At 45.6% G+C, this 21357-nt stretch overlaps 1 protein-coding gene across 1 annotated transcript in view; it reads left to right on the top strand.

Moving 5' to 3' along the window:
- Positions 1-21128, top strand: part of svilb (supervillin b) — a gene marked incomplete at both ends in the record, with an annotated part of 43209 nt that extends 22081 nt beyond the window's left edge. The window contains 24 exons of the mRNA XM_084447248.1: positions 620-752; positions 1669-1719; positions 2700-2777; positions 3411-3558; positions 4113-4208; positions 4479-4559; positions 4846-5023; positions 5508-5680; positions 5894-6049; positions 9870-10006; positions 10520-10667; positions 10822-10967; positions 11625-11800; positions 12587-12734; positions 13312-13594; positions 13948-14099; positions 14756-14861; positions 15332-15539; positions 15882-16015; positions 16412-16567; positions 17783-17926; positions 18078-18199; positions 18359-18514; positions 21042-21128. Of these exons, the coding sequence (XP_084303374.1) occupies positions 620-752; positions 1669-1719; positions 2700-2777; positions 3411-3558; positions 4113-4208; positions 4479-4559; positions 4846-5023; positions 5508-5680; positions 5894-6049; positions 9870-10006; positions 10520-10667; positions 10822-10967; positions 11625-11800; positions 12587-12734; positions 13312-13594; positions 13948-14099; positions 14756-14861; positions 15332-15539; positions 15882-16015; positions 16412-16567; positions 17783-17926; positions 18078-18199; positions 18359-18514; positions 21042-21128 (3397 nt within the window). The remainder of the gene's footprint in view (positions 1-619; positions 753-1668; positions 1720-2699; positions 2778-3410; positions 3559-4112; positions 4209-4478; positions 4560-4845; positions 5024-5507; positions 5681-5893; positions 6050-9869; positions 10007-10519; positions 10668-10821; positions 10968-11624; positions 11801-12586; positions 12735-13311; positions 13595-13947; positions 14100-14755; positions 14862-15331; positions 15540-15881; positions 16016-16411; positions 16568-17782; positions 17927-18077; positions 18200-18358; positions 18515-21041) is intronic.
- Between the last annotated feature and the right edge of the window lie 229 nt (positions 21129-21357).

Below are 21357 nucleotides of genomic sequence, written 5' to 3'. Positions count from 1 at the left end.
AGTTTTATCTTAAGTTAATTCATGCGGCTGCGTTTCTCATGATTTGTGAGCGAGTTTGTGGCAGTATCAGGTCGAAGTGAATGAGACTCCCTTCATGTGTCCTTGTGGAATATAGTTTTTTTTTCCTTTCTTCCACCCTCTTAGCTTTTTCAGGTGAAGGGGATTTATTTTTGGTCACGGTGCATTTTTCCCTTTCAGGGCATGCAATGAGGTGCTAGAACATAAAAAAGACAGCATCTAGAAATTTGCTGAACTAATAGTCACATATCTGCTCTATTTTCTGATAGTCTTTGGAGATTATTAGGTAATGTTAAACCAACTTTTATCCATGCATCTTGAAGTGTCTTTTGTGGTTGTGAGAGTTGCATTGGACATATTGGACATACTGTACGTTTTGGTCTTGCTTTTGTGGTCCTCAATGATTGGTGATATATTTCTTTCAAATTCTATCTACCCTACTTTTGAAGTCACATAAATAACAGCTATGCCTGACAATCCACCCAGCATTAGTATTAAGTCATGTGTGTAAAATTTGCTATTGTGATTAACGATTTGTAATAAGTTATGTTCCCTGCGTTTAAAACTATGCATTACAGCAAGTTGTGTGTCCCTTCATCAGGCTAGCCCTGCTGAAGAAGAGTGGTGAGGAGGACTGGAGGAATAGGATCAACAAGAAGCAGGAGGTGGTGAAGCTGGCCACCACTGAGCAGCACACTCAGATCTGGGAGGCAGAGCAGAGCTACAACAAGAAGGTGAGCCAACGCCAACACACTGCATTAACCACACTGGACTAGATCTGTCATAGAAACATTGTGCGACCTCATTCGTTCATCTGCAGGGCATTGTTGAGCAGCAATGCCTAACAGTACGGTAAAGGCTAGTTCCCATAAACGCAGAGGCCGTTTAGGGTTAAGGTTTGGTTTCAGGTCAGGTTTTGAGTAGCCTGGTAGGCCTCGACGATGGGAACTAGCCATTACCCTAACAATACTGTAGCTTTGCTGCTAATGAGACTTTATGTACACAACACTATGATACCATCTGACATAATCACAGCCTGCCTCCCCTGGAGCTGCATAAATCATACACACCTCCTCCCTCTAGCTGAGTGCTCCTTCCATTTCCCCCATATACAACTAATCTGCACCATCTGCTGTGAGCTCATTGGTCCAGATCTTGAGCTAGCCTATCAAAGCTACCATAGGCCCCAGTACCATATGGGCAAGTCTCCCTGAGGAATTAGCAGTCTGGGGTATTTGGTGAAATCCATTGTCTACTACAGGCTATGAACCCAATCAAGTCAAATTGTACACTCAGCAGATTAAGTTTCACCTAAAACCAAGAACATATGCCATACTGAGGGATCATTTTACCAAGCAGAAGTGTATTTATTGTTTGATGTACAGACTATACAAAAATGGTGTCCCAGCTTTTCAGATTCAGTATTACTAAAACTCTTGGGAAGATTTTCCAAAGATCTTCCCACAAAAAAACAAAACAAACAATATTTGTAGTCAACCTCTGGTGCCACCTAACATCCATCCATTCCCAGTTGATGATAAACCGCCTACACCCAGGAAAGGTATAAACATCTGACTGTGCGGTGCCTTTCATGTTACTAACCATATTTGACTCTCTGGGTGCCAATCTTCCCTGTGTTTGGCCCTTTAGGAGGAAGGGGTGGTCATTCATGAGCACACCACTGTATCTGACCAACTGTGGGTAAGCCATGGCATATGTTCCCACGCCAACGGTTGGCCAATCAGCTTTGTGTGAGATCTGCTGCCACATCCAATCAGCTTTGTGTGAGAACTGCTGTGTCCAATAAGCTTTGTGTGAGACTTGCTGCTTCTTCCAGACTATTGGTCACTGCTGTGCACTGCTTGTGTATGGTCCTATCCTATCTTTGGTGGCTGGTGTAACTTCAATGGATACTGTACGGTGAACTTCGCCTGTTTTCTGAGCTTTCTGAGCACTTCTCATGGTTGAAGTCAATATGTTGAGTGCCAACGCTTGCTTTTGTGTACAAAACAGTTTTTTCAGCAGCAGAGTGGGTGATGAAGAGACATTAGCTAGTTACTAACGGTGCAATCTAACATTGTGGTATAACAGAATTTGAGGAGTTCACTGACTTCTTAGGAGTTCACTGACTTCTTCTTCTTGAGGAGTTCTCACTGACTTCTTCACTGACTTCACTGACTTCTTAATTCTGTATTATGGGCTAGTCTACAACTGCTAAATGCATAGCCTGCACACTAGCATTAGCGTCAGGCATTATCTTTAGCATTAGAACAAGTCTCAGGAACGTCTTTGATTTGAAGGGAACTAAAAGCTTGACTGCATGGCTTCGCATTGCACATGTCGGGATTAGAGGTGACTGCGTCAAGCTGTTGTCCCTTGTTGACGGAAAGGGAACGCTCCATTCTCAAAGTGAATTATCTGTAGTGGATTTTTGTGTAGTTAAACTGCACACAAAGTGGTATCCTACAGTAATCTACATCAGCTGCACAGACCTAGTGGAATACGATGCCGCATCAAAACACTGAAGTGGTTGTTTTTGAACAACCCCAGACGTCTACGGCGTCTGGTTCGGGATTGGACTGCTGCCCTCCGTCCTCCGTCCCCTTACATGCATGTCCGTCCCTCCTCCCCCTTCACACCTCTTCTCATCCTCCTTCGTATCCAATCACCTCTGTCCCCAGGAGCCTGTCTTCTCCTCCACCTACTCTCCTCCTATCTCCCTGGGCCATAAGTGTCAGTATATTGACCCTCATAATCAGGTAAGGACATGCTATACAGCGGCCATGTTGGAATGTGCTGACTGTGTGGGCCTGGTACCCTCCCTCTCTTTGCATGCGTCACGACTGGTGGTACTGGTGATTTGTCCTTCCAGGTTCTGACTGGTGTGACGTTGCAGTGTGCGTTGAACTCGTAGACTACATATGGGTTGGTGTTCTCTGGAGGTTGAGAATGTCAGTCTGTCACAGCGCAAAGTTTGTGCAGCATAGTTAAATATACCGATGTGATTATATCCTCCCTATCTTCCTCCTTCCTCAAATGCCCTCTTCTGTTTGTTCATCTGTTCGTATAAACTGCGTTGTGAATTACTGGAAATTAGTCTGATAATGATTCTAACACGGCTAAACCACCCACCATCACAATTAGTCATCTTTGATAAATGCCTGCGTTTTATAATAGCTACTACAGTATCACTAAAGATGTGGCCTAAATTCCTGCCTCAATGCAAACCAAAAATGTTCTTCCAAACTTGTGGATTCAACATTTAGTCTACCAATATACTGTAGGTAACCTGTGTATTATGGGTTTGCTGGGCAAAATCAAAAATGCCATTGCAAAATAGACTAATAAATGTGTACTGTATCTTTTTCTTTCTTTCGTTTGTGTATGTCCAGTGGATGGGAGAGGAGATTGAGGCTCAGATGTCCATCGAGGAAAGGAAGCAGATGATCTCCACCAGAGAGGAGGCCTGGAAGTCTAAAGGCAAGGGAGCGGCCAATGACTCCAGCCAATACACCGTGGCCACGCGCATGGTCAAGAAAGGTCAGGACACAGTCCACTCCTGGTCCATTAACATTCCACTCACATCCTCTCTGTCTCTCTTTGCAACATATTATCGTTTCAATTCCTTCTACTCTGAAGCCTGTCCATGTTAGTATTCATGTATTGATACCTAAGTAAATACGTTAAATTCCCTTTAGTCTTAATTTTCGTGTCCGATTTCAACCAAATTAGGTTTTAGGGTTAGCGTATTCATAGCGTATGGTTAGGTTAAGGGCTATGTATTTCCTCTTCAACATTGACATTTTTAAATCCCCTGGATTAAAATGAATGTATTCACTGGCCGATATTGAACATCATTACCCTATTTTTGTGGTGACAAATGGTGCTTATCATTACAAGCGAAGAACATCCATGTGAAGAATATCCATGAATTCTGTAAACATATCAACTGCAAATGTAAAGCACTCATTTCTGAATGCTGCAGAAAACCTATTGCTGATGATTGATGACTATAACTGTGTGTGTGTGTGTGTGTGTGTGTGTGTGTGTGTGTGTGTGTGTGTGTGTGTGCGTGTGTGTGTATGTGTCCTCAGGGCTGGCAGCCTCCTCCTCAGTTATCAGTCCAATCCTATCTCCAGTTACCACCAAGCTCAAGAGCAGTGTCCCCGCCATTAATAAACCCCAGGAGGGTAAGACTCATACGGACGGCACTGCCAGAATTGGGTCAAATACTATTTTCAAATACTGTGGTGCTTTTAATAGGTTCTTACCCAGTGCAAATAAACCAATGGACATCAACACCTCAATTACTTTCAAATTCGTTCAAGTATATGATCAATGTAATTGGCCTAGGTCTGAGCACTAGATACAGTACTATACAGTAGCTACCTCTGTGCAGTATGTTGCGGAGTACCATAGTGCCTGTAGTAAAGTTGTTCTGTGTTATGATTGCTATCTAGAAATTGAAGCCAGACCAGAGATGGAGTCTGACAAAAAGCTGGATAAGTTGGAGACATTCTTAGGGCGTCTGAACAGTAAAGGTAAGTACTAACATGACGTCCCTACCGTATGTTTTATATGTTGACATTTTCACACTTGGTAACCCTTTATATATTCACTGAACATTGAGCTAATCCTCGCGAGATAAAAATTTGAAAGTTATAAAAATGCTTGAGCGTTACACAGTGATGTTACTACTTACAGTTTGTGCAAATGTAGGAAAGAGCATCCCTATCTTGTGTGTCTGTCATAGTGAGAGGCACATCCAAGTAAACTTCACAATCAAATTGAGATCATCATAATCGGATGTGTTTTGTTTCGTTTCAGTGGCGGGTCTTCAGGAGACCACTCTGACAGTGACAGAGAAGGCGGTGAAGGAGGTGATGAGGCTGGACGACGAAATCTTCTCCAAATTCTACCGACACGTGGCCGACTTCCCACGCATGCCCAGCAGGATCGAGATTGATGAGGACTTTGACGCCATCTTCGGCACGGACGCGCCCAAGTAAGCGGTCGACTGGCCGAGGGAACTAACTGGGGTGTCTGTCTTGTACAGTATGTTGCTCTGAATATGTTTTTTGCTGTGAATGAACCTTGCGACACTATTCAACATCACATTTTTACGATAACTACGTGTTTAAAAGGCAACATTTTGCAATTGCATTTTACAACATGCCCTTTAGTTCAGCTCAGTGGCCTTGTGGTTAGAGTGTCCGCCCTGAGACTGGGAGGACGGGAGTTCGATCCCCGGCTGAGTCATACCAAAGACTAAAATAAAAGGTACCCATTACCTCCCTGCTTGGCACTCAGCATCAAGGGCTGGAATTGGGGGGCTACATCACCAAATGATTCCAGAGCGGCACCGCTGCTGCTCACCGCTCCCCCAGGGCATGGGTCAAATGCAGAGAACTAATCTCACCACCCTCAGGTCGGGTGTGTGACAATCATTGGGACTTTAACTTTGAGCCCCTCTACTCCTCACCTTACAGGTTGACCTCGGTCATGGTCCAGCACAAGCGGGCGGTGCGTCCGTCCAGGAACGTCCAGTCGTCCAAGAACCCTGTGAAGACGCTGGCGTCCCGGGAGGACATCAGACATGAATACACGGAGCAGAGGCTCAACGTGGGCCTGCTGGAGAGCAAGAGGATGAAGGCGGAGAAGAGTGAGCCATCCGCACTGGTTCACACACACTGGATCTGACCAGCAGCTGGTCTACTACACATTTTACGAATGGCTAGAATACATACAAAGGCTAGTGCACGGCTAGACATGATATTGCCGATGGCACGGTGGTTTACCGGTGCTCGCGATGTGTTTTCTGACCCTCACACGTCGACGCTAAACATTCATGCTCTGTGTACTTTGTGTACTTCAGTGAGTAAGACCTCCGAGTTCTCGGACGCGGCCATAGCAGGTCTGGCCAGTAAGGAGAACTTCAGCAATGTGAGCCTCCGCAGTGTCAACATCTCAGAACAGATGTCCAACAACAGCGCTGTGCCCTACAAGAACCTCATGCTGATGCAGGTCAAAGGTCAGTTCTAAGGACTGCATTATACCAAACTGTACTAGACTATGTCAAAATGAACCAAGCACTACCATACTATGCCACACATTACCAAATTGTACCAAACTGAAACTTATTGTACCACACTGTTGACCATGCTAAGCTCTACCAAACTGTTCTGTTGTATCGGATTACTGACTGCAGTCAGTGGAAGTCTAATTCAGAGTCATTCTGACATCTGACGTTTGAAGTATCGTGTCACAGGTTATTCCTGAATGGAAAACAGGTTGTGTTTTCATAAGATCTCATGCGTCACTGAAGTAGGATGTTGCATCACTACAGAAGCAGAGGGCTGTCATTGACATGGCTTTGCTGAGAAAGAGAGGGATTATTTATCAGATGCAGTAGGAGTCTAGTGTGTGTGTGTGTGTGTGTGTGTGTGTGTGTGTGTGTGTGTGTGTGTGTGTGTGTGTGTGTGTGTGTGTGTGCGTGCGCGTGTGTTTGTATTGCAAATCTCTTGCTCACTGTCATACAGAAGGCCTATCTCTGCTACAGACCATAAAGGGATTAGGGGCAGGGTGATGTGGTGTAGATAAGGGAATGAATTGAGTCATTGAGGATACTGTAGATAAAAACATGGTTTATCGCGCATGAAATTATGTTCCGATAAGATTAGCCACATAAACAGGCATGCACTGACACACACACACAAACACACACACACACAATATATATATATATATATAATGCACTGACACACACACACACAAATACACACACTATATAATATCCAACCATCATCATCCTCATCATCATCATCTTCATCCGCTTATCCAGGGTCGGGTCGCGGAGGCAGCAGCTCCAGCAGGGGGCCCCAGACATCCCTTTCCCTAGCAGCATCAACCAGCTCTGCCTGGGGAATCTTTAGCCGCTCACAGGCCAGTGCGGAGATGTAGTCCCGCCACCTAGTCCTGGGTCTACCCCGCGGCCTCCTCCCAGCCGGACACGCCTGGAACACCTCCCTAGGGAGGCGCCCAGGAGGCATCCTCACTAGATGCCCGAACCACCTCAACTGGCTCCTTTCGACGCAAAGGAGCAGCGGCTCTACTCCGAGTCTCTCCCGGATGACTGAACTTCTCACCCGATCTCTCAGGGAGACCCCAGCCACCCTCCGGAGAAAACTCATTTCGGCCGCTTGTATCCGTGATCTCGTTCTTTCGGTCATGACCCATCCTTCATGACCATAGGTGAGGGTGGGGACGAAGATAGACCGGTAGATCGAGAGCTTTGCCTTTTGGCTCAGCTCTCTTTTCGTCACAACAGTGCGGTATAGCGACTGCAGAACCGCACCAGCTGCTCCGATTCTCCGGCCAAACTCCCTCTCCATGGTTCCCTCACTCGTGAACAAGACCCCCAGATACTTGAACTCCTTCACTTGGGGTAAGGACTCATTTCCTACTCGGAGCGGACAGGCCACCGGTTTCCTGCTGAGAACCATGGCCTCAGATTTAGAAGTGCTTATTCTCATCCCAGCCGCTTCACACTCAGTTGCGAACCTATCCAGAGAGTGCTGGAGGTCGCAGGCAGCTGATGCCATCAGGACCACATCATCTGCAAAAAGCAGTGACGTGATCCCCAGCTCACCGAACTGCAAACCCACCTCCCCCCGGCTACGCCTCGATATCCTGTCCATGAAAATCACAAACAGGATTGGTGACAAAGCGCAGCCCTGGCGGAGGCCAACACCCACCGGAAAGGCAGACGACTTACTGCCGAGGACCCGGACACAGCTCTCGCTCTGGGTGTACAGGGATTGGATGGCCCTAAGTAGGGACCCCCTCACCCCATACTCCCGCATAACCCTCCACAAGACCTCTCGGGGGACCCGGTCGTAAGCCTTCTCCAAGTCCACAAAACACATGTAGACAGGTTGGGCAAACTCCCAAGCCCCCTCCAAGATCCTTGCGAGAGTGAAGAGCTGGTCGGTAGTTCCACGACCAGGACGAAATCCGCATTGTTCCTCTTCGATCTGAGGTTCGACTATCGGCCGGACCCTCCTTTCCAGCACCTTGGAGTAAACTTTCCCTGGGAGGCTGAGTAATGTGATGCCTCTATAATTCGCACACACCCTCTGGTCCCCTTTTTTGAATATTGGGACCACCACCCCAGTCTGCCACTCCTTCGGCACTGACCCAGACTTCCATGTTACAGAGGCGTGTCAACCAAGACAGCCCCTCTACACCCAGCGCCTTCAGCATTTCTGGACGGATCTCATCAGTCCCTGGGGCTCTGCCACTGTGGAGTTGTTTGACTACCTCAGTGACCTCCTCCAAGGACATTGACGACCCCCCATCATCTTCCGGCTCTGCCTCGATCGTAGAGGGTGGATTAGTCGGGTTCAGGAGTTCCTCAAAGTGCTCCTTCCAACGCTCAACAACCTCCTCAGTTGAGGTCAGCAGTGTCCCCTCCTTGCTGTATACAGCTTGGATGGTCCCCCGCTTTCCCTTCCTGAGGTGTCTGATGGTCTTCCAGAAACACTTTGGTGCCGACCGAAAGTCCTTCTGCATGGTTTCTCCGAACTCCTCCCACACCCGCTGCTTTGCCTTGGTCACGGCCGAAGCCGCAGCCCTCCGGGCCAGTCGATACCCTGCAACTGTTTCTGGGGTCTCCCGGGCTAACATAACCCGGAAGGCCTCCTTCTTCAGTCGGACGGCTTCCCTCACCACCGCTGTCCACCACGGTGTCCGAGGGTTACCGCCCCTTGAGGTACCTATGGCCCTCAGGCCACAGCTCCCAGCCGCAGCTTCAGCAATGGAGGCTTTGAACACCGACCACTCATGCTCGATGTCCCCAACCTCCACAGGGATGCCTGAGAAGCTCCGCCGGAGGTGGCAATTGAAATCTCTCCGGACAGGCTCTTCCTCCAGACGTTCCCAGTTCACCCTCACTACACGCTTGGGTTTTCCAGGTCTGTCCAGAAGTTTCCCCCGCCATCGAAACCAGCTCACCACCAGATGGTGATCAGTGGACAGCTCTGCCCCTCTCTTTACCCGAGTGTCCAAAACGCATGGCCTCAGATCAGATGATACGATAACGAAATCGATCAATCGATAATATCCAACCAATAAGAGCCAAATTGCCTGGATCAACATAAACCAGAATGAATTCAAACCTCTCCACTGTCAGTCAAACCCGTTTTAGGACCATGTGAGGTCACTGCATGTCACTGCTATAGCATGTGTGTGTGTGTGTGTGCGCGCGTGTGTGTGTGTGTGTGTGCGTGCGTCTGTGTTTAAAGCTTTATTACTCTGAGCCATAATTTCCATTCCTTTCTGGACTTGAATTTCTTGGCACATTCAAAGCATGTCGTTTTTCAGTGCAAAGGTCCTGAAGGTTTTTCTGTTTTGGTGTCACTTTGTTTGTTATTCTTGAATGAATGCATGAATGAATGAATGAAAACTTGAATCTACTGTATCTAACACCCCCCCCGGGATTGTATTTATTATAGCTATAGCATGCACATAACTCACCCATGCCCCCCCAGGTTATTTATGTATTTATCCATACCCATGTACATAATCCATCCAGACCTTTATCTATCCAATCCCAGTTTAATTTTATACTCATAGAAAGGGTACTTATTGTGTAATTTGTGTTAATTTGTAAAATTGCAACTTTTGTAAATTGTAAATTTGTAACTTGTACATTTTTAATTTAGAAATTGAGTTCATCTGTGGCATAATCTTGGAGCCAGCAGCAACATTTCACTGTGAATGTACACTACTGTATATCACATGCGATGAATAAAAGGAATCTTTCATCTTTAATCTAATACTCTGTCCACCAGGTCGCCGACACGTCCAGACTAGACTAGTGGAGCCCAGAGCCTCGTCTCTGAACAGTGGAGACTGTTTCCTCCTGGTCACACCGCAGCACTGCTTCGTCTGGATGGGAGAGTTCTCCAACGTCATCGAGAGAGCTAAAGTGAGTGACCTCTCCGATTGTGTCAGTATGTCACATCACTGCTTCCTGGATTCAGTTTTTACGTATGCCTACACACTCAACAAGTACTCTCTGACATTTGTACAAACACACTGGTGCACATTCATGCATACACACACACGCACACACACACACACACACACACACACACACACTAATGGCACATAAGGCCCATGGCCACATTACACACTGTATCAAGAGCTGCTCTACCCGTGTTTATAGAGAAAACAGCCAAAACACACCAAAGCACAGAATTTCCCTATTGGGAAGTAGCTGTTCTAGAAATTAACAAATGATCTGTAGTATTTTTATACTCTTTTAATTTGTCCATATCTAGAATGCACACGGAATTCCATATTTGACTTCTACTGAAACAAGACTCTTCACAGACTTTACTGTATTTACTGGAGTTTTCACCTTCTATTATTTTTGGTGTGTGTGTGTGTGTGTGTGTGTGTGTGTGTGTGTGTGTGTGTGTGTGTGTGTGTGTCCTAGGCCACAGAGCTGGCAGCGTTTATCCAGACTAAGAGGGACCTGGGCTGCCGGGCCAGCCAGGTCCAGACCATCGAGGAGGGGGTCAACCCTCAGGGTCCTGCTGCTCTGGAGTTCTGGAAGATTCTAGGAGGACAGGCCACCTACCAGCGTAAGTCTCAAACATTCATATCCTTATCATTATATATCACTATTACTGTACGCCTTATGTTGGTGTTCTAAGAACTTGTGTGACAAGTTTATGTTAATATAGGTTGTTTGCCTTTATACTGACTGTGTGTGCGTGTGCGCGTGTGTGTGCACAGTGGCGGGCCCCCCAGAGGAGGATGAGCAGTTTGAGAGTGCCATTGTGGAGACCAACTGTATCTTCCGTCTTCTGGATGACAAGCTGGTCCCTGACGATGACGAGTGGGGGAAGGTCCCTCGGACCTCTCTGCTGGAGTCTAAAGAGGTTAAAGGCTCGCTCTAGTGTATAGGACTACACAACATGGTTCAGATTGACTTTCAATTCACTTTGTTTGTGAGTTTGTGAATGGCCACATTGAAAGATAGTGTCTATTACAAATTATCTACCACTGCGCCACAGTATCTCTGGCAGTAGGGTAAGTGTAGCAGAAAACCTGAAGGTGTATAGGCATTCAAGTTTTGTTTTAATTTATGTGTCCCCCCAGTGATTCAGACCCGCTCCAAAATGTAATGGGTTCTACTGTAAATTGGCCCATGCGACACCCCTCCACCAAGTTTCGTGAAAATCGGTCTGGTAGTTTTTGCATAATCCAGCTAATGAACCAAGCAACCAACCAACCGACCAACACATGTGACCAGAAACATAACCTCTGTCATTGAGGATTTTGAGGGTTGTAGTGACACAGCCATAACCAGATCAGAAACCAGATTGAACACCAGACAGAATATTATAAACATCCAGGTAATTAGTACTGTAAGTTGCTTATTTACATGTTTATCCAACACATTGATAAACAAGGTAGTATAGAGATGGGCCTATAATAATTAGGATCAGCCTGTTAAAAACAGTATGTCAAATTCATTATAATACATAGCTCTTGCTCTATGACTGTAATGACCCCATTCCTATGCCCTCCTGCAGGTTCTGGTGTTTGACTTTGGCAGCGAGGTGTACGTGTGGCACGGGAAGGAGGTGACCCTGGCCCAGAGGAAGGTGGCCTTCCAGCTGGCCAAGCACCTGTGGAACGGCACCTTCGACTACACCTGCTGTGACATCAACCCCCTGGACCCCGGCGGATGCAACACACTCATACCCAGGCAGGCTAATCACACTAGGGCACATGTGTGTTTATGATACTGCCAGTTTACCATTGGTACCTCTATCAGGATTCATATTGATCTAATGACTACTGTATATCAAAGTCATACAGTATTGACTTACAGGTGGACTTGTAACAAAGGATTGGTAGAGAGGGGAAAACAGTATTTTTAGTAGTTTTGGGGGGAATGCTGATATTTTATGAATACTTGGACGTTCTACTTCTAAGTAAATGGCCTATGGAAGAAAGAGAAATTAATTTAGATAAAAGGTACACCTCCCTAAGGCAAGTGAAAATAATGCATTGAACAAATTTACTTTAACATGCCCTACTGTACCCCAGAAGGAGCGGAAGCCAGTTCTGCCAACCTGAGAACGAACAGACGTCTGACATGAAAATATAGATTCTACCATAATTATATTGCAAGGCACTGTAAAAACCTACATAACCTCAAATTGACTTAATCCATTATCAACTGTAGAAAATAGTCAGTTAATAATAATACGTTATTATAAAAAGGCTTTGGTTTCATCCAATGCCAATTCTATCCAGACAGATCTAACAAACAACCACAGGGTTTAAAATCCCACGTTTACACCAGTGTATATGGAACTGCTGAGGTGATAGTCACCAAATCTGAGCTATATAGAATGAAGGCTTTAGTTGCAGTTCAGCTTTTCAACCCCGTCATTTTCTGTGTGTGTGTGTGTGTGTGTGTGTGTGTGTGTGTGTGTGTGTGTGTGTGTGTGTGTGTGTGTGTGTGTGTGTGTGTGTGTGTGTGCAGGAAGGGCCAGGGTCGTCCTGACTGGGCAATATTTGGCAGGCTCACAGAGCACAATGAGACGACCCTGTTCAAGGAGAAGTTCCTGGACTGGACCGATACTAAGAAACCAACACCAAAGGACATCAACGAGCAAGTCAGTGAACAGAAGGTACTCTCTCTCTCTCTCTCTTCCTCTCTCTCTCACTTTCTCTCTCTCTCTCTCTCCCCATGTGCTCTCATACACCTTTACTTACTACAAACTAGACAGTATGTGGAGTCAGGAAGACCTTCTTCCCCAGGCCATCCGGCACCTGAATGACTTCAACTAGTGTACACAGAGTCAGAATATCTAGTGTAGATATCACCATACATGTAAATACAGATGACACTTTATCTCACCTCCAAGATTATTTATTTAGCTATAGCAGGTACATAACACACACCCATGCCCCTCCATGGGTTATTTATATCCATATTTATTTATAGCATGTCCATAATCCATCCATACTGGTATATTATCTTTATATTTATGTATAGATTTGTATTCCTTGTATAATTTGTAAATTGTGTATTTGTAATTATCTGTAATGAGCACATCTCGGAGCCGGCAGCAACATTTCATTGTGATCGTACGCCGTGCGTTGCACGTGATGAATAATCATCTGAATCTGAACTCTGAACCTGGAACTGTCATGACCCCCTCGCTCGCTCCCTCCCTTCCCTCTCTCTCTCTCTCTCCTCCTCAGGAGGCCGGGGGGCGGGACTACCAGCCGTACGACGCCTCCCTCATGCTGCCCATGCTGCAGACGGCGGTGAGCACCATCCTGGACGGCGTCAGCGTGGGGCGGGGGTACGGCCAGGTGGAGGGGGGCGAGGACCGCATGAGGACGCTGGAGGTCAGCACGGCGTCGGTGGACGTGTGGCACATCCTGGAGTTCGACTACAGCCGCCTGCCGCGCCAGAGCATTGGCCAGTTCCACGAGGGCGACGCCTACGTGGTCAAGTGGAAGTACATGGTGAGCGCCTCAGGTCAGTATGTCACCCGCGCTGGCGCGCCGCCTTCATGTTTGCACCCAATAGGAGCCACGGTGGAGTTTGGTAGAGAGAGAAACGGGTTTCCAGTCACTGTGGTTTTTGTTTTCTTAGAATCAGACTGTCAGTACAGTTTTTTGAGAAAAGGGAAAATGTCCTGGACCTCAACACACTTGTTTTGTAGTTGACTGTATAAGAGGTTCTTGAGCACCCCAGGGGAATTTTCTCTCTGAACATTTTAAAAAGTGCATTTCCTGGCACCTCATGGAGTTTATGTTTGTGTGTGTGTGTGTGTATATTTGTGTTCATGTGTGTGTGTGTGTGTGTGTGTGTGTGTGTGTCTAACCCAGTGGGGAGGAGGCAGAACCCTGAGGTGCGGAGTGCAGGTCCGGGAAAGGAGAAGTGCTGCTACTTCTTCTGGCAAGGCAGGAACTCGACTGTTAGCGAGAAAGGAACGTCTGCATTGATGACTGTGGAGCTGGATGAGGAGAGAGGGGCACAGGTATCAGCTCAGCCTGATCGCACAATATACTCTGAATGTTTTGAGGCTGGTATGGTACCTCATTCCTGTATTTTTGATTTTTGTTTAAAAATAAATTGTTTACAGTTTTTGCATGGACAGAGCATACAAATGAACAAAATAATGATTTGAGATATTGGCTTGTCCGTGCCCCTGCTCACCCACCTTTAACCATATTATGTGAACATACACATACGTACATTCATACACATAATAATCTGTGCATGCATACATATACACATACATTCATACATACATGTACCCACACATGCGTACCTGTACACATACATTTATTCCCCCCTCTTATAAATCCAATCTAATAAAAGGTAGAAAGGGGTAATATAAGTAAAAACTGCATTTTTCGTTTAAAAAAAGAGAGAATAAAAAGAAAGTAAAAACAGATAAAATACAAAAAGGAAACAAAAGGCAACATCAATCGCATTTTCAGAAACAAAACACCACGAAGGCCTGCGATCACCACACGGTGCTCCGCCCACCACAACCTGGTACTGCAACATAACCTGGCATTAACCCCTCCCTCCCCCTTCTCCTTATGTCAAAAACATGTTCCACCAGGCATACTGAAGGCTAGATATCATAAATATCCCATCATAATCTGCATCTCTCTGTGCTAACAGGTGCAGGTCCAGCAGGGGAAGGAGCCGCCATGTTTCCTGCAGTGTTTCAACGGGGGGATGATCATACATGCCGGGAAGAGAGAGGAAGATGAGGAGAACACGCAGAGTAAGGACGGTTACACTCAGCTGCCCCTCCTCTAACCACAGCTACCCTACCAACCCTACCAATACTGTATATCAGCTCAGTTAATAGGGTGAGCTCTACAAACCATCTAGAATTCAACGTAGTCAATGGTTTGAAATGTGAAATGACCAGATGTGAATTTGAATGGAGACACGCCTCCAGCCAATAGGAGTACAGGTACTCCTAATGAGACGCATCCCCTCATTCTGCCTCCTAAAAACGTCAGCCAGACGTAGCTATACTGAAGGAGACTTTGAGAGATATCTACAAGATGAAGCCCATCGTTGGTAGCATGTCCCCCCAACCGCCAAAAGCTCAGGTCCCTCTGTGATCCTGTAGACTCTCTGTTACATGAGTCTGGGTCCACAACAAAGGTCGGAGCTCCACAACATAAACGCATGACATGCAACGCGTCATAACAGGTCCCTCATGTGTGTGAACGTGTGTGTCAGGCGAGTGGCGCCTGTACTGCGTGCGAGGGGAGGTCCCCGTAGAGGGCCACCTGCTGGAGATGGCGTGTCACTGCAGCAGCCTGCGCTCGCGGACCTCCATGATCCTCCTGAACGTCAACAAGGCCATCATCTACCTGTGGCACGGCTGCAAGGCCCAGCCACACACGCGCGCCGTGGGACACACCGCAGCTCAGAGGATCAAGGAGCAGTGAGTCCAAAGGGACTGGTCCATTTCAATACTGTCTAGATGCACCCTTATCTCCACCCCTTCTTTGAAGTAATCTCTGATCTAATGTGATCGAATACGTCGACCGAATACGTGAAGACAAGGCTTGGTACTACACAGCTGTTAGTACCAAGCCTCGTCAGATCAGTGATATCTCAAAGGAACGGAGGAAGAATGGATGTATTTAAGAGTATTTGAACGGAGGCCTGGATTTGGTCCGTTGTCTTGCAACTATGTGTTCTCATGCAATATATACAGCATAGCTTTAAAGAAACCGCCTGTAAGGATACCTCCCCTGTCTAATGTATTCATGTCTTTGCCAAGATGTCCGCTGGAGGCAGGGCTCCACAGCAGCAGCAAGGTGACCATCCACGAGTGTGATGAGGGGGCGGAGCCTGTGGGCTTCTGGGAAGCCCTGGGAAGGAAGGACAGGAAGGCCTATGACTGCATGCTGCAAGGTACTGTACACAGGCACACTCACGGAAAGTGTACGAACGCAGACACATAATCAACAAAATTGTCAGATTTGCTAGATATGGCTGTTTTATTTCGATGTAGTATGGATGATCTACCAATGCTCAAACTATCAACTATAAATTGTATTTATAACACGAGTGTCATTGAAGAAATCATCTCAAAGTGCTACAAATTACAAAGTGCTACAAACTGATAAAAACAGCAAAGAGAACATAATCCTGGGACAAGGTTGAGAAGTAACAAGGCTACTTCTGAACAGAAGGAGTAGACCAATTTGATCCCATCCCAATTTGATTGAGGCCATTTAAATAAAGTGTTACAGTAGTTCAAGCGTAAATGAATGTGAGGACTGAGTGTTATCGTGTTGTTGGTCGCAGATCCGGGCATGTTCAACTTCACCCCCAGGCTGTTCCAGCTGAGCAGCTCTTCAGGGGAGTTTGTAGCTACAGAGTTCTTCCACCCCTCTAGAGCGCCCGACATGGTCAGCTCTCTGCCTTTCCTCCAGGAGGACCTCTACACAGCCCCGCAGCCTGGTGAGTAGCCACTAAATGTGCTGTTATGCGTTAATAACAACTGGCCTCATTCACCAACAAAGTTACACATTTCTTATGAAGCAATCCTTCTTTAACTCCACTTACACTGTTTCTAAGAAGATTCTGGCATTCACCAATGTTCTCACATGTGGGAACCAAGAACTGAATCTACGAACACGGAAGAGCAGTCTTAAGTAGGCTACGGACTATTCGTGTGAAATACATGTTCATTTAAAATGATTTGTGATTGTGTTAACTTTAAATATACAGTTGTATAACATTATAGGATTGCAATACTATAATATTGGTACCATTTATCTTACAGTAGAATAATGGTTTTCATTATTTTACAAAGCGAGAGTGCTGTCTATCCAATAATATCCCCAATGCGCCAGGTCTAAATGTGTGCCCTTCAGGAATACAGCATTAACTGAATGAGTAGGCTAATATCATCCCATGCATTTTATTGACGCTGCACGTTGTGTACATTTTTGTAGATTGTAGGCTATTGTATATTGTTTGTTATATATCACTTTGACATTTTGCACTGTCGCTATGTTTAAGCACCGAGGCAAATTCCTCGTAGTATGAAGCCTACTTGGCTAAATTAAAATCTGAGTTTGATTGCCCATGCTGGATTCGACCTGCAGTCCTCTGCCAACGCACCTGACATAACCCCACCTAAACCATCGTGCTATCGAAAAGTTGGCGAGTCGAGGGCGCGGATGACCGGTATTCATTCAGAGAATGAGTTCTTAGGAAGAAATTCATAATGGGTGTGGCTTGCAGGAAACTGGAAACTATCCATTTGACCAATTAAGTGGGAAACAACATTTAATCATTATCATCATCGTTTGTGCCACTTTAACGCAAGAAACAAAAATAAAATGTTCACAGACCTTTGATCTATGGGATTCTCTTTCCTCTTTGCTATCTAATAAGACTATTTAATTGGCCCAGTGCCATAATCTTAAAGCCTGCGATATATTCTATTTTTTGTTTAACAACGCGTATGCATGGACAAGCGTGTATATTGCGGCGCATTCATTTCTGAGTACCTGCACAGTTAACCGCAGCTGACGCTCCAGAGGAACGCAGGAGACGCGTGGTAGACGCGTACACGCGTAGCTGAAAGAAAGTATAACGCAGGCTTTATCAGAAAGGGGTTCATGTGGGCGACATCACCACTGACATCACTTCCTTTCCATGTGCTAGCCCTGTTCCTGGTAGACAACTTCCACGAGGTGTACCTGTGGCAGGGGTGGTGGCCCCAGGACAGCGAGAGCCCCGGCTCCGCACGCATGCGCTGGGATGCAGACAGGAAGTGCGCCATGGAGACTGTGCTGCAGTACTGCAGAGGTAGAGCGCTGAGCAGTGATGTCATATGCTTCCTAATTGGTTGGCTGTTAGCAAGTCATTTCATTTCAAGATATTAGACTTGTATCTTATTTTGGGGGGATTGCGTATGGGTAGTATAGATCAACGAAGGGGTTGCTCTTTGCTCCTGCAGAGAAGAATGAGAAGAAGCCTCAGAAGTCCTACCTGATCCATGCTGGTCTGGAGCCCCTCACCTTCACCAACATGTTCCCAAGCTGGGAGCACAGGGAGGACATTGCTGAGATCACTGAGAGGGTCAGCCTTACACACACACACACACACACACACTGATTTATCCTCTTTGATACACTAACAGCTAACGTCTTAATGTACATACACACATTGCACGAACAGAAACACACTCATTACACATTCATGAACAAAATATTATGTTGTGTGTGTGTGTGTGTCCAGGAGGCGGAGGTGTGTAACCAAATCATCTTGGTGGAGGATGTGCTGGCCAGGCTGTGCCAGAACACTTACCCACTGGCAGAGCTGCTAGCACGGCCACTTCCTGAGGGTGTCGACCCCCTCCGTCTGGAGATCTACTTAGCAGACCAAGACTTTGAGGTGAGGCCAGGCTCATAGGCCTCAGCGTTCAGTTAAGCCTGCAAGCATGAAGAGTGTGTGTTTGACATAATTTTGTATATAGTATGTGTGTGTAGGGGATGATAGTATGCATGGCGTCATGTACAGTAATTGTAATTTCTGGAATATCATGGAATTTAGAATTGCACTGTATATTCCAGTCAGTTTTGAGTCATATAATATCAGGGAATTTCTCTCATTTATCAATCTTCAGAACTATAAATCAACAATCAATTATCATATTACAGTAATCTGCCATTATTCTATGCTAGCCTCCTGGCAAAAAGCTTTATGTTCACAGTTGACACAAATTACCTTTGGCATTTGTAGTATACTCTTTAATGTGGGTAGAGGTCAATAGGATTTCCACAGACGATGTGAGTAGGAGGTGAGCAGGCCAAACATCGTGTGAGAAGAGGGACGTCATCCCGTCTTGGTGGCCCCTTGCTGAAAATCAGAATATACGAGTACCTGGCTGTGTCCGAATGTGCATACTGCCTACTATATAGTAGGCAGTAGGCAGTATGCACATTCGGACACGGCCCCTGAATGGAGGGATAGGGAGGAAACAGAAGGCGGAGACAAAACACACACAACACACACAAGACACCGCCAAACCATTGTCCAACACTTGTCTCTTTGTCTCACTGTGTCCTTTACAGTAGATGTAGAGAATACAGATATACAGACTGGACTAGTCAGGTCACCCTGCACTCCACCCCTTTCCCTCCTCCCAACCACGACAGGCTAGATACTCAGACAAGCCCTCAACTGCGACAAACACACCTTTGAGCAAAGTATGACATGGGTTCAACATTACAGTATACTCTTAAGTTTTATATTACATGTTTTTAAACTATTTTGCTTCTTACAGATAATAAAGTAAAAGAAAAACCAGATGCCTCTCTAAATGAGCCCATATTCTCTTACACATTCTTTTATGTCTCTCAGAATGATATTGCCCTCCTTTGTATAACGCCCTTCTGAGTCCTAGTGCATATTTATTTGAAGGTCCATATTGAGCATCCTATTTGTCTCATGAAATAATTAGGGCTATGTGGTAATTATTCTTAATGCACAACACTTGAGCCTACCAAAATAAAAACAGAGTACAGTATATGTTCAGAACTTGTTTCAACCATTTGTAATTGTATTTTTCACAAATGAAGAAAAGTTGATTGTTCTGACATGTTCGTCCAGGGGCCCTTATGCTCCTTACTTCGACTTAATTACACGCACGCACGAGCACACACACATGCACGCACACACACACACATATATATATATATATATATACACACACACACACAAATGAACACAACCCCAGGTTATAAACCTCCAGTCTAACTGCTCTTCTTAACCTTTCAGACTGGTTTATGAGGGAGCTCAGGTAAGATGCGTTAAACCATTTGGGCCCTTGAGTTTGTCCTGCTCAGGGCCTGGTCAACTCCTGGTCCTGTTTATAGAGAATGAACGCTGTCACTGGTACTTTCGCTCCAGCACACATTGTCTTCACTAATGACCGTTCACTGTGTGCCTGGCCACACCCCCACCTGCTCCTCCACCAATCCTCTTTCCTCTTCCACCACGGACGAACACACAATCACCTCTTTTTGGAGCATGGAATCCAATGAATGCTCTCGCACAAGCACAGCAAGCTCTGTTATTGGTTATGGTTTCTGGGCACATTCACTCAGTCCGCTGAATGGGACAGGAGCATGCTAAAAGAAGGATTTACCGTTGAATTCAGTGCTACTCTACGTCACTAGGGCCCTATGAAACCTGTGTTATTTCCTCCAAATTATATTTTTTTCCTTTTCTGTGTGTGTGGTATTATTTTTTGTACCTATTTACCTATATTTTTCAATATAGTAACGTTAAAAATCCACATTCTCCCTGGGCATAATTAAGGAACATGTTAAAAACAATGCTAGTTAAAAACACAACAGAGGGATGTGGTGTTTAAACCTACAACCCGTTGAATATTTTTAGCTTTGAAATAATAGTATTGCTATAATAAATCAAGGGGGATCAGTCAATGAGTAAAAAACATGTTTTTGTAGAAAACTGTTTGGCTCTGCTACAGCAATTACTAAAATTCAGTGTTGGGTCGACAACATATATTTGGAAAAAATGCAGCTTTGAGCTGAGGGTGCCCCCTCCCATACCTAGTTCAAATTGTGTGTGCGTGTTGAGATTCAGTCAGCAACATGTTGACGTACCCAAATGTACCCTCATAGCCCCCGAAGTGGTATTTTCCCAGCATAAGTTACACATTTAAGTTACTCACTTTAAGTGTCTTTGTTTGTCATGTTATGTCGCAAATTGCTTGAATTTCTAACACTCCTAACAAAATCTACATGTTACATTGAAATCATAGTGTCCTGTGTCACTCATACAGTAGAATGTTCACTCTTGGATGTGGGTAGTAATAGTAATGGAGTAAATGACAAAGTAAAACATTATTAAGTAATACTGCCCTGGCCCCCCCCCACCTTCTCCCTTGCAGGAAGCGCTGGATATGAAGAGAGAAGAATACGAAGGACTACCGGGATGGAAGCAAGTGAACTTAAAGAAAGCCAAAGGACTGTTTTAGGAAACTATGGATGGTTTGCAGAATGGACAAAGACTTAAGATGCAAGCCCCACCAGTGTCTCCCAACCCTTCCTGGTATTGTGTTAATTAAACACACTAGCTCAGGGATGTCCTCTGAGCGGGTTAGGAGGAGAGGAGAGGACTGAAGCCTTGGGCAAGAGTCGACTAAGGTGTGCTTGCCTCACGTAGCATCATGTTTTACCTTTTAGCTATATAATTGTGTAGGAAAA

This window comes from Borostomias antarcticus, assembly GCF_949987555.1.
Source record: "Borostomias antarcticus genome assembly, chromosome: 12".
NCBI lineage: Eukaryota > Metazoa > Chordata > Actinopteri > Stomiiformes > Stomiidae > Borostomias > Borostomias antarcticus.
The sequence above is the reverse complement of the archived record's forward strand: the minus strand, read 5'-3'. Positions and strand labels throughout refer to the sequence as shown.